The 14,154-nt window shown below is 40.0% G+C and overlaps 1 protein-coding gene across 3 annotated transcripts in view; it reads right to left on the bottom strand.

The window, feature by feature from the left end:
• Positions 1–227: 227 nt before the first annotated feature.
• The window catches only part of SLC41A2 (solute carrier family 41 member 2), a 63,126-nt gene continuing 49,199 nt past the window's right edge, over positions 228–14,154 (bottom strand). For 2 of the 3 annotated variants that reach the window (XM_084809653.1, XM_084809654.1), the window contains exon 11: positions 229–3,061. In XM_084809653.1, coding sequence (XP_084665779.1) covers positions 2,876–3,061 — 186 coding nt within the window. In that variant the 3' untranslated portion in view covers positions 229–2,875. Of the gene's footprint in view, positions 3,062–14,154 lie in introns of all 3 variants that reach the window. The other variant, XM_084809651.1, reaches the window with a different exon arrangement.

Here is a 14,154-nt window from a genome sequence, read left to right on the forward strand (position 1 = left end):
TATAATTGTCATTAAAAAGGAATCCTTTGCATTAAAGTCCTATACTGCCTGTGACATAATTTATTTTCTCCCAATTGCTGCTTACTTTTCATTATATTTCAGGGGAATTACTGTGACTTAGTGCTAGTCAGGTCTGGAAAGTATTGATCACATCTTAGACACAGGCGCACACAAATCCTAGGGCATAAGCAAATTAAAATAGTACAAACACACTAAATAAAGAGTATTATATTAAAAACAGAAGACATTTTATTTGTTTGGTTTGGTTTCAAAGAACTTTAAAACTCCATAGCTTTTTCAAACATTAAAATGTTTTCCATCAGACCATACTTCCACATGAAGATTGCCCAAGCAGAATTAAAAACTTAATTTCGTCTAGATCTATATCCCCAAATACTAGTATTATCACCAACTGCTTCTGAAAACAAATGAATAGGAATGTTATCCACAGTACTAGAGACAGGGTACCGTTTTGTTTAACAAGAACATAGAGTAAGGGGGGCAAGAGAGGGACAGTCCAATTTTCCTTCACAATTCTGAAATCATATTGTTTGTGCTCTCCTTCCAATTCCAGCAACAAGGCAATTAATCGTAACTACGCAAACATTTATAATTCTTTTACTGTATGGGGAAGTTATTTATGTCAGGTCTCAAGTAGGAAGCTAAACAGCTGCCAGTGTCTTGAATTTCTGTAAAGATGAGGATACTCTGTAAGCAACTATGCCTATGAGTATTTCTTTTTTTGGTGTATTAATAAAAATCAGCACGTGAAAACTGGGGCCCTGTGTATGGATTTACAATGCAATCCTATATGTGTCTACTCAGAAGTAAGTCTCATTGAATTTAATGGGGTTTGCTCCCAGGTAAGTGGGTATAGGTTTGCAGCCTTAGTTGTCTAATTTTGCATATCCACATTTGAAATAAATTAGCTAGACCAATTCATGTAATGGCAACAATTGTGTGCCAATTCCATTTATATTACTGGGAGATGCCAAATACCCATTCATTACAATGAAATGCGGAACCAATGAAATTGGTGGTTTCGTGAGGTAAGATGGGTTTGAGAAGTTATTTGTTTTATTTCTAGAACACCCAAGGCAATGTACAACTCATAGCAAGCCATAAACACAAGCGCCAGTCGTTATGCAAACACTTTTGTATTCTTCCCCCCAAGTGCTCAAATTCCAGTTACATGAACATCAATAAATGCTTTAAAGTTCGGAACATAACATGCAATGCTGCAGTGCAGCACTACAGAAATGAACAGTGCTAACTCAGGGTAAGCATTGTGAAAGGGATCCTGCACTTGAAGTGCTGCAATGGGAAATGCACAGTCTTTACAGAATTTTTTTTTTTTAATGACACATTAGTTCAGCCTTCTCCTACTTGGTGCCCCCCAGATGTTCTGGACTTCAACTCCCATCAGCTGCACCCAGCATGGCCAATAGTCAGGCATGCTGGGAGGTGTGATCTAAAACATTTGGAATGCATCAGGATTGGGGAAAGCTGCATTAGTTCATGAAATGGTACAGACATGATGGGAGCAGTATTGCTCATCTTCAGTGTGCAAAAGGCACTAACCAAAGGGTGCTTGTGACACTCCCATAATTACATTCTACAGAGCATTCATTCTATAAGCACTGACACAACCAACTATTCTTGTTTGGGTGTTGGAAAAATGTAATTTCCTTGCAACAGTGGTATATCTGAAAAAGATGTCTGGATACAGAGCAGCAACTTTCCTCGTATTCCACAATAAAATGATAATTTGGAAAAGCCCTTAAAACTCCAACTGCCACACAATAGTAAATAACCACTTGCTGTATGTGCAAGCAGCACTGCTTGATAGTTATATGTCCAACGTTTCCTTTTCTTCAAGACTATCTCTTTAAAAATCCAACAAAATCTCCACCATTTATCTCTTCAGGATCTATATTGCAGTTTTCCCATGCTACATATTAAAAGCTGCTTTTTTCATCTTGTAAATAGCCTTAATTCCCTATACTTCGCAATAAATTGCAAAGGACAAAATCAAACATTTGAAAACTGTCAATGTACCTTTTCAAATACAATCATTAATGCAACATCAGCAATGTTCACCCATGATGCAAAGTGGATTGTCTCTGTTAGAAACTTATTTTCCATTTCCAGCTTATTAAATTACTTTTCAGACCAGAAGTTGCTTTATTCTCTATCACCAGTAACTAAAAAGAGTGCTGAATTCCCTGGGAAGGTCTCGCTTGAACTTACTTTTTTCTTAATTACATGGACAAATCATCTGTTTCACCTACTATTTAGTAAATTCATCTGATCCCAGAAGTTTTAATTATAAAATAGAAATATTTGATTTTCTGAGTCCATTATACAGGGTGAGTTAAATTCACGGCCAGTCTGTGAACTAAAATGCAGACTAATTTGCGATGAAGGCAGACACATCAGTGGTTAAATCACATCCCTCTATTATTAACTCCCCATCAACTACACTTTGGGGCTTTGTTTCTGGGCACAGTATTGGCTGACCTTTCTCTTTCTGTGGTCAGATGGTGTTCACTAGTAACAGCCACACTACCTTGCAGTGTAAAAATATTTAAAGACTATCCTTCCAGTTCTATCCCTCCTTTTTTTTAAAAAAAAAGTTAAGGCCATTTAGTATCAGTGCCAATATTGGGGCTGCAATCCTAGAAACATTCTTATCTGAGTGTAAGTCCCATTGGATTCAATGGAACTTACTTCTGTGTAGAAGTGTCTAGGATTGCACTGTAAGTTACCATAATCAAATTCAACAACTGTCTTGAGATACTTCAGATGAAATAATAAGTCAAGTGGTTGTCTCCAGTTTGTCATCTTCATCTAACTTGTATGAGCATCTGGATTATTAGTCCCCTACATCCCCATCTCTATCACCAATGAGCCACAGAAAGTGAAAACTCATTGCAAGTAAGGCAGTTCCAAGAAGATCCCCAAGTGCAGTAAGATAAGGAATAGAAAAACTGTCTGGATCTTTCCCTTTTTTCCAGAAGTGGTGCACCATCCAGTCAGCAATCCATAACAAGGTAAACACCTATGGGAGAATAACAAACAAAAACGTTATCTGGATGCTATGTAAAAACCATCTGAAAAGACAATCCATAATTCCTACTAATGTATTTGAATGTATCAGTTGAGTTCCTAGTTCTTCATCTTTTTGCAAGGCTTGCCTAGGTTAAATAATGAGTATGCAAAGTTAGGATTTTAGGGTGCAATTCTATCAATTGCGCCCTTGGTGTTCAGAACTTCCGAACTCAGAGGTGTCCAATTATCCAATGCAAGGTGGAAGGAGTGGCAGAGGCGATCTTCGCCTCCCCATCGTCCTGACCTGCAGATTTTGCTAGATGGGCTTTTTAGCTAATTTAGCAAGAGCACTTCTGAGGGGAAGGGGGAGGGAAGGAGGCTAGAAGAGTCTCAGGATAATCTATATCCTGGCCTCTCTGGTCTCCTCTCCTCCCCACTCACCGGATTGCCCTCTTTTCTCCTCCTCCAAGGTCATTTTTCTGATCTCGGAAGGCAGCCAATGTGGTTCTTTTCATGCCAGCTGCAAGGGGGTAGGGAAGGGGGGGTCAGATCTCTGACTCCCTGTTCGGAAAGGGGAATCTGAACAATCCTATGGTTCTTGGGATGCTCGCCCAGGGACCATAAAATTGCTTTCTTGATCAATTTGGACTGTCAAGAAATAAGCTTCATAACCCAAAATGTTCCAGTATTAAAACCCAAAAGATTTTCCAGGCCAAAACAATTATAAAAAATGTGCACCTATATTGTGACCTTTGGTATATTGACCGAATGTTTCAGGGAACATTTTGAAAGTTCTCATCTTCTTAAAGATTATTTAAATAACCCAATGCAAAATTAGAAAGATGTTACAGTATTAAGCACACTGGAATAATGTAATACTTCTAAGAGAATCCTTACCTTTGATTTGTACTACAAAAGAATATTTAAGATGTATCCATATGGTTTGCAAATTAGCAAATTTCCTTCCTCTTTTTTCCATTATGGAATATGCATAAGTTATTTAGATAAATATCCTTGCTGAAAAGGCAACTCTGTAGTCTACGCTAATTATGCATGTGCTAGGTGTGCTGCTCCACAATCCAAACAAATATATTTGGAAGCACATATTTTCTTTGGAAGGGCTTGTCAGATTCTTTAGTGACAGCCCCTCTTTCTCCAAGGCAGGCAAAGAGTCTATACACAGTGATGTTGGCCACTAAAATCTCCATGCAGAATCTCTCAACCTCGGGGAGTTCCAAAAATCAATGCACACACACACGAACACCACTATAGTTACACATGGCCAATCTTTCGGCATGCCACATCACATGGGCAGCTATTATTTAGTTCTATTATTTCAGTCGACCAAGACCATAGCATGAACAAGGAACTCAAAGACAACTCTATCCCCCCTCTCCAGTATCCAGAGGACTTCTTCGTCATCTTGTCTATAAGCTGGCCAGTACTGAGGTTGTGCATGTTGCCAAATACCAAATATATGCCCTTGCGGGAGCAGGATGGGTGAGAAGAGGCCTGCAGATGCTCAAAAACCGTAATCAGATGTGACAAGTGCGGATGAATATGTAGTGACTTTTGGGCACAGGTTTGCGTTATTTGCTCGAGAAAAAAACGAATTATTGGAAATACTGTTTTAAAAAAGGAATCTGAGCTAGCTAAAACAACATATGCAGTTTGCAATTTGAAATGATTTTGGAAAACTATGCTCTGTATTCAGACACATTGCTTAATATCTGGGTCATAGCAAAAACAATCATGATATGCCATTTTGTGGTGTATGAGAAGAAAAACCAATGCTACTTGGAAGATGTTTTAAAGAACACATTGCTTGAGTAAAGGTAATTGTCTTTTGGACATAACATCACAAAAAAACAAAAAAAAGCAAATTATTGATATCTCAGCTTATAACACAATAAGGTATAGGTTTGTGGACCAGAATCAGAGCAGCAGATACAAGGAGTGGCCTTAGCATAAGTCGAACCAACAGTCCACCTAGTTCATTGTTGTCCATCCCGACAAGCAGCAGCTTTCTAGCACCTGTGACTGAAGACATTTGCCACTTTCTCTTATACCCCTCCCAAGAAAATTTAGCGCGCATATATATATAGGGGGAGAGAGAGAGAGAGAGAGAGACTTGCAGCCCAGCTCCATGTTGAGTTCTACTGTGCATCATGTGCTCCCAGAATTAGGGGCCTGTCACAAAGGAAGAACAATGGATTGTGGTAGACAATATTTGGTCCATGAAAGCCCCAGAGAAACACTAATTCCCACATGGTCTCTGTCAACTTTAATTTGACTTCACATCTTTATATGCCTAATACATATGGTAATGGGGGGAGGGGTGTTGGGGAGTCTAGGAACTCCAGGAAAGTACTGCAAACAAGCCTTTACCATTTCTGTAAATCTAAGAAAACTCAAGAGCTTTGTCATTACATCTGAACCAGGTCAGAGAGACATATACATGTGGCCAACCTTGTGCTCACTATTTCCAACTAGAAAATTGCATCAGGGCTGCAGGTGGCAATTCACATTCGCAATCCTGCCATTAAATGGTCTGGACAGGGCTCTGTGATAGCAATAGGATGGATGGCAGTTTATACGAATCAGTACTTGCAGTTTATAACTGCTACAAGTGGCTGTCCACTTAATCCCATTTCCATATTGGCAGAAACAGGTTGTTGAATGTGATGTGCAAACTCAAACCAATGGGTTGTTTAGGGGCTAAACAACCCAATAGTTAACCCATGGTTTGTTGCTGGGTTAATTGCTGGGTTGTTGAGCCCCTAAATACTCTTTGGTCTGGGTTCGCATGTCACGCTCAGCAACCCACAAATGAGACAAGTGTAGGTTGTTGATTAAAACAATGGAAGTGGCTGGCATGCTGCAGGCATTGTGCCTGCTCTCTCCCACTCATCCCCGACAGCCTATGGTTTGTTTGACCCATGGGTTGCTGTTATGTGCAAAGTACCCCTCTGTCTTCTTATGGTCATAAAGAACCAAAAACTTTCCATGTAAGCAGCCTGCTACTATGTATGCAGCCAACATAGACCCTTGTTACATTTTCTAAGCCAGAAACACAACAAAGTGAGTCTGTGCATACAGTTAAAACTTTTGTCTTGCCTTAAGTTCTCATTTATAACATATCCATTATCTTGGAATCAGTGTTGCAGTTGCAAATGTTTTGTTGGTCTGAAGTCAAGCATTCTTTTATATCATTTAGTAGAGAAAATGAACTTGCACAGTTACTAGCAGCAAACCACTGGAACTCTGCCTACTTTTGATCTCACTTATTTCATAATACAGAAAGGCACAGAAGATATCAGTTTATCTCACTTAATATCACAGCTGCCTCTAAAACTAATGATGCAGCTACCTAACATGTTGTAGATGTTTTCCTCCTTAACCATGGGCAAAATCTAAATCAGCCTCCCCCAAACTGAAGCCCTCCAGATGTTTTTGACTACCACTCCCAGCATTCCTGACCATTGGTTATGCTGACTGATGGAAGCTGAACTCTAAAACATCTGGAGGGAAAATGGGGAAGGCTGCTTTGGACCACTGATCAGTTTATGGTCAGTTTCATATTGTTGTTGTTCAGTCGTTCAGTCGTGTCTGACTCTTCGTGACCCCAGGGACCATAGCACGCCAGGCCTTCCTGTCCTGCGCTCTCTCCCGGAGAGCACTCAAGTCCATATTCATTGCATCGGTGCTGCTATCTAGCCATCTCATCCTCTGCCATCCCCTTCTCCTTTTGCCTTCATCTTTCCCAGCATCAGGGTCTTTTCCAGGGAGTTTTCTCTTTGCATTAGGTGGCCAAAATATTTGAGCTTCAGCTTCAGTATCTGTCCTTCCAATGAGCAGTCAGGGTTGATTTCCTTTAGGATGGACTGATCTGACCTCCCTGCAGTCCAGGGGACTCATAAGAGTCTTCTCCAGCACCACAGTTCGAAAGCATCAATTCTTCAGCACTCAGCTTTCCTTATAGTCCAGCTCTCACAGCCATACATTGCTACTGGGAAAACCATAGCTTTGATTATACAAATCTTTGTCGGCAAGGTGATGTCTCTGCTTCTTACTATGCTGTCTAGGTTTGCTATAGCTTTCCTCCCAAGGAGCAAGCATCTTTTAATTTCATGGCTACAGTCACCGTCTGCGGTGATCTTGGAGCCCAAGAAAATAAAATCTTTCACTGCTTCCATTTCTTCCCCTTCTATATGCCAGGAAGTGATGGGGCCAGATGCCATGATCTTCGTTTTGTTAATGTTGAGTTTCAAACCAGCTTTTGCACTCTCCACTTTCACCCTCAACAAGAGGCCTTTTAGATCCTCTTCGCTTTCTGCCATTAGGGTGGTATTGTCTGCGTATCTGAGGTTGTTGATAATTCTCCCGGCAATCTTAATTCCGACCTGTGATTCATCCAACCTGGCGTTTCTCGTGATGTACTCTGCATATAAATTAAATAAGCAGGGCAACAATATATAGCCTTGTCGTTCTCCTTTCCCAATTTTGAACCAATCAGTTGTTCCATGTCTGGTTCTTACTGTTGCTTCTTGACCCTCGTACAGGCTTCTCACGAGACAGGTAAGGTGGTCTGGTACTCCCACCTCTTTAAGAATTTGCCACAGTTTGTTGTGATCCACACAATCAAAGGCTTTAGCGTAGTCAATGAAGCAGAAATAGACGTTTTTCTGGAATTCTCTTGCTTTCTCCATGATCCAGTGAATGTTGGCGATTTGATCTCTAGTTCCTCTGCCTCTTCAAAACCCAGCTTGTACTTCCGGTAGTTCTCGGTTCACATACTGCTGAAGCCTAGCTTGTAGGATTTTGAGCATAACCTTGCTGACATGTGAAATGAGCGCAACTGTACGGTAGTTTGAACACTCTTTGGCATTGCCCTTCTTTGGAATTGGAATGTAAACTGACCTTTTCCAGACTTGTGGCCATTGTTGAGTGTTCCAAATTTGTTGGCATATTGAGTGCAGCACTTTAGCAGCATCATCTTTTAGGATCTTAAATAGCTCAGCTGGAATACTGTCATCTCTGCTAGCTTTGTTAGTAATGCTTCTTAAGGCCCACTTGACTTCACTCTCTAGGATGCCCGGCTCAAGTTCAGTGACCGCACTATCATGGCTATCAGGGACATTCAGATCTTTCCTGTATAGTTCTTCTGTGTATTCTTGCCACCTCTTCTTAATCTCATCTGCTTCTGTTAGGTCCCTGCCTTCTTTGTCCTTTATCATGCCCGTCTTTGCACAAAACGTTCCCTTGAGATCTCCAATTTTCTTGAAGAGATCTCTAGTCTTTCCCATTCTACTGTTTTCCTCGATTTCTTTGCATTGTTCGTTGAAGAAGGCCTTCTTGTCTCTCCTTGCTATTCTCTGGAACTCTGCATTCAGTTGGATATATCTTCCCCTTTCTCCCTTGCTTTTCGCTTCCCTTCTTTCCTCAGCTACTTGTAAGGCCTCATCAGACAGCCACTTTGCTTTCTTGCATTTCTTTTTCTTTGGGATGGATTTCGTTGCTGCCTCCTGAACAATGTTATGGACCTCCGTCCATAGTTCCTCAGGCACTTTGTCTATCAGGTCTAATCCCTTAAATCTATTTGTCACCTCCACTGTATATTCATAAGGGATATGATTTAGGTCATACCTGAATGAACCAGTTTCATATACCTTTCCAATAAGTATAGCTCTATTCTAAAAAACACATGATGATAAGAACACATACCTGCATTGTTTTATGACCAATGTAGTCCAATACTGGATTTGAACCTAGATTTAAATTGTAGGTCAGCCTTAAGACTGATTCAGGTAATGCTTTATTAACACACTGTAAGGCCCCACAAATTTCTTAACAATGGATTTTTATATGACAATTTAATTTGGCAAATGGCAAACATGTCCGGGTTGCAACTCACAACATGTTCACTGTATTTATGGAAAAATAAATGTATACTGAAAAATTTCAATAGGACAATTAATGTAGAGATATACCATCTTCATATTGTTAGAAGAAGACCAGGACAAATGTGGCCTTGTTAAGTTTTTATTATTTTTTCTTCTCCAGACTCATTAACTTCTGCTGTTTGTATGCCTACTTTAAGCCAATGTTGTCCTCCTAGCATTGAAGGCATAAATGTTTCCAAATTATAATTAACTGTCAAGGGACAAGAGTGTTGTTTTTAGAAGATAAGGGTCAGCAACTAATCTAATGAATTCTGACTTATAAGAGCAGGAATATTCAAAATGTGCTATTTTGCAGAACAATTCTGATTCTTAGTCGATACAATAAATTTTATTTTACCTTAGCAGATTTATTGGGCAATAACGTCTAGAGTTTCCCATTACTTGTTTATTCCCAGAGTCCTTAACACAACTGTGTTCTGAGATTTGCCTTGGAGGTGTGAAAATTCCAGAGGGCTCTTTACTGGCTCAGCAGGAACCTGAAGTACAGAGGCAGCCTTTGAAAGTCACAAACACTGAATCACAAAAAACTGACGGCTTGGTTACCCCAGTCTGGCCTTCAGTCTGATGGTGGCTGACAAGTCTGAAAATGAAGCCTTTTTCTCTATACCCAGATGAATATAGTTCAAGCAGGCTGTACTTTATTATTTGAAAGAATATCATTCAATCATATATACATGGCTGTCAAAGAGCAAAGATCATTCTTTTATAAAGAATACATCAATTGCTTGAATATGCATCGTTTTCTTAGAACAGTTTATATTCCAAGAGTTTGATGGCTCCTCGCTTAATTCAAGCTATTATCAACAAATACGGCCTTCAGCAGCACATATTATTTATCCAAATCAAGTTGATTAGACAACCAATTACAGGTTATAGCCAAAAGAACCAATCAAATGAAACATTTACAATACTATACAATACAACACAATACAATACATAAGTCATACACAAGAAGCAAGGTCTTGAGGCCAAAAAATTACCTTCACAGGCTTGCATGAGTTGGGAGACATTCACAGCAAATTTAGTTGTATTAAACGTAACAGGCTTCACTGTGCAAGACAACAAATATTTAATTTTATCCATGTCACTACCTATCTATTTATTCATTACATTTCTATACAGCCCAATAGCCAAAGCTCTCTGGGCAGTTCACAAAAATTAAAACCACAAGTACTGCATAAAAACAATATAAAATACAAAAGCTTAAAACTACAGTATAAAGTACAACTAGAATAAAATCTAGCACTAATTTAGAGATTTAAAATACAGTAACAAATTTAAAACAGAGCCAAAAGACTAGAATGATAAAATGCTAAAATTCCTGGGAAAATAAAAAGGTATTGACCTGGCACCAGAAAGAGTACAGCGTAGGCACCAGCTCATTCCAGCTGGGGTGCCACAGCAGAAAAGATGCTCTTCCTGGTAGCCAGGAAGAGCCTCCTCACTTCCTTTGGCAGGGGCTCCTGGAGAAAGACCACTGAAGATAATCTTAGGGTCTGGGCAGATACATATAGGAGGAGATGATCCTTCAGATAACCTGGCTCCAAGCTGTTTAGGGCTTTAAATGTTAATATGAGCACTTTGAATTGGGCCTGGACATGGACTGGCAGCTAGTGAAACTGGTAAAGTACTGGCATAATATGGTCAATAAATGGTTACCAACTCAAAGGTTTCTTTAGATACTTTTCCCTTGGAATTTTATATAACTTACAGTATAACACATAGTGCATGGCATCCGCAACCATCTGGCAATATTATTTAACCCATCAATAATGTATGCAAGTGACAAATATACACGCAATACATGAAAGTGATAGATATGCTATTGCTATATTTACCATATCTCTGAACTCATCTTGTGATGCAGATTCATCTTGTGATACAAATGTGCATTGAACCTGGGGCCATTGTGCAGTGTTCTTTAAAAATTGCTATAGTATTTTTGGATAGCATGCTAAGTATCTTGAGTTCTGCTAAACTACACAGGCTCTTATCCAGAGAACGTTAATTGCAGTTAAGTCCCTTCACATCCATGGAGAAGTTGTGACAAGTTAGTCCTCTTAATTGTGATCAAGTCTCATTAAAATTAACTTCCTCTTGGCTGGAGCCCATTTTCTGTTAGAAATCTCACAATATGAGATCATAGGTTATATAAGAACAAACCATGGGTTATATCTTTCAGTTGTTTCTCCTTCAACAACCCAGAGTTCTGGGTTCAGCCATAAAAGAAAACAACCCAGGGACAGGCCATCACTGGGTTGTTTAGCACACTAGAAGTGGGCAAGCAGTTGGGAGCCAGCACATTCACTCTGGCACACTCCAAAACAACCCATTGTTAACAAATCATGGGTTATTTAATCATTGTGTGACATGTAACAGGAACCTTGGGAGTCAACAACATTGGAGATATTCCAACCTACTCTTCCTTTTATCCTCCTAAAACAGGGGTGGGGAATCTCCAGCCTGTGGGCCTAATCTGGCCCACAGAAGTTCCCCATCCAACCTGTGGAGGCCCCCTTCCTCCAAGCCCCACCCTCTGGGCGAAAGAAATCCCTGCTATTAGCTCTGATCACTGATGACGAGTGGTGCACAAAGCCAGGGACTTCTCTTACCAGTCTTGAACTCTCCAGAACACCACACGGAGGGAGGGTTTAAAACCCAAAGCTGACCTAAATAGTGGTATTTTGCTGGAGAGAGGAGGGTGGTAGGTTTTGAGACTCTGGAAAAGCTCTTGGGGGAAGGGATTTCTTCCACTATAAATTCCCACCCCCCACGGTGAGTCCTCTCAGGTCTTCATCAATTATCTCCAAACACCAGAATGAGACAAGAGAAATTTATTTGATTGCATTACCCTACCTGTGTCAAATGGCAACACCTTAACAGTGACTTACACTTTCATTTTAGACAATTCACCAGAAAGCAGTCACAAAAAAGTTTTGAATATATTAATGGGGATTTTTCAAGACTAGAAAGTTACACATTTTCCTTAATGAAGCAATTTTAACTGATCACAAAGAACAGGTTCAGAATGCTGCCATAATCATCACAACAGAAGGAAAATGCAAATGGAGAACGGCAGGGTTTTGCCCTAAAATCAATTCAATGAATAATGAATTAGATAGGATAAAGCAATGTTATATCAAATCAATCCACATTTGGGGATGTTCATAACTGATTATTGCTGCGGGGTATTATTTTATTCTGGCTTTCTTAGAGATATTAATTTCTACTTCAAGCACAGAATACTTTAAGCTTATTTGCCAAAATGCAGGTGTTATAAGGTAAAGAGTGTGGCTTTAATACCAAGTTGAAAGAACAAACATTAATAATTCAGTACCAGTGAAGCTATGTTAGCTACCTTGTAATGCTAAACAAGATGACATGTAACTTATTTGGTTGATAATTAAAATGACTGTAATTGTACAAGAACTCATATGTCATATGGCTTAAGGTACAGAAGATTTGGCTATTGAAGCTATTAAAGGTCATAGCATCTTCAAAACTGCCAGACTTTTGAGTGACTGCCAGGGTGTTTAGGGCACAGCAGCCAAATATTTCCCTGAAATGGTACATGGATAAAATAAGCAATCTATGTTGCTGAATAGTGCAATCTAGACTGATTGAAGGCAAAAGGAGAAGGGGACGGCAAAGGATGAGATGGCTAGATAGCATCACCGATGCAATGAATATGAACTTGAGCACACTCTGGGAGAGAGCGGAGGACAGGAAGGCCTGGCGTGCTATGGTCCATGGGGTCACGAAGAGTCGGACATGACTTAACGACTGAACAACAAGAAGACTGATTCTAAAGGGCTTAAGACTGGCAGTTTCAGAGATGGCACAACTTTTTAAAGATGTTTAAAGATACAAACCTTTTATACCTTATGACATCATTTTCTCAGTATAAACACTTAGGCCAGTATCCAATGGGGCACTTATGTCCCATGGGTCATCAGTTGGCAAGTGGTGAGCCCTGCCAACTGTGTTGGGCAAGCAGGACCCACCACTTACGCCAGGGAGATTTAGTGCTTCCTAGGGGAAGCCCTGAAACGAGCAGAAACACTCATTTCTAGAAGGAGGCAGGTCAGTGAAGCTCCCTTATGTGAGCTCCGCTGACCTGCCTCCTTCCAGAAATGACTTGCCCCAGAAGCACTAAAGCACCATTGTACAAGGAGTGGGAGTCACTTGTGCAATGCAATTTGTGGGGCAGAAGAAAATCAGTGGGGCAGAAGAGAATCAGTGAGGAGTGGAAGCACCCTTTTAGATTCTGCCCACTGCCTATTACTGGCTGTGAGGTTTTTCAGTCTTATTAGCTAGAAAAATAAGGGATGGGTCAAAGACATCAGAAGAAGGAGAAGATAGGAATCCGAGGGCCTAAGAAAGAAGTGGCTTAAGAGAATATTTTATTTAGGCACACACTTACCTAGGTATAACTCCCACTGAATGGGATACAGCCCATGGGATTGTGCTGTATCCCATATGCTGAAATGCAAACAGCACAATCCCATTCAAAAGACAGGAATGTGATTGTGCTGTACGCCATGCAATAATAGCACATCAGTGTTCAGTATGTACCAAGCAGAAATACTTCAGTTGTACAGTAGATACCTGAGTGTCTACAAACACGTGCGGACACGCATGCCCCACGCACACACACACACACACACACACACACACACACGGGCTATGTGTATCATCTTAATAAATGAATAAACAAAGGGAGGACTGAAATGTCAGCATCAAGTATATCCTCATAAAACTACCAAGGCATGTTGGTAGACGATGCTAACACAGATGCTGCAAAACAAACCTATGTAAGACTAAAGATGGAAAGTTAAAACAGAAGTTTTATGGACAGCTTGTGAATGCAGCGAATAAATCAGTAATATCTAATAAATCAGTAGTAGAAGATATGTCATTAAGAAGACAGAGGAGCTATTAACTATACAAAAAGCGTGAAAATAAAATAATTTGTTAGAACATTTTCATATAATATGGTTCTTGCCTGTAAAGCTACACAGACTACTGATACCACATAAGTATGCAAGCACTGCAGTCAAGCTACCAAAGAAATCTAACATCTGTCTGCCCTGACCCAAAGGAACAAGTCAAAATCATTCACAAAAAGCAAAAGGTAAGG

This window comes from Heloderma suspectum, chromosome 7, assembly GCF_057233095.1.
Source record: "Heloderma suspectum isolate Gila_16-S chromosome 7, 16-S_ref, whole genome shotgun sequence".
NCBI classification, from domain to species: Eukaryota; Metazoa; Chordata; class Lepidosauria; order Squamata; family Helodermatidae; genus Heloderma; species Heloderma suspectum.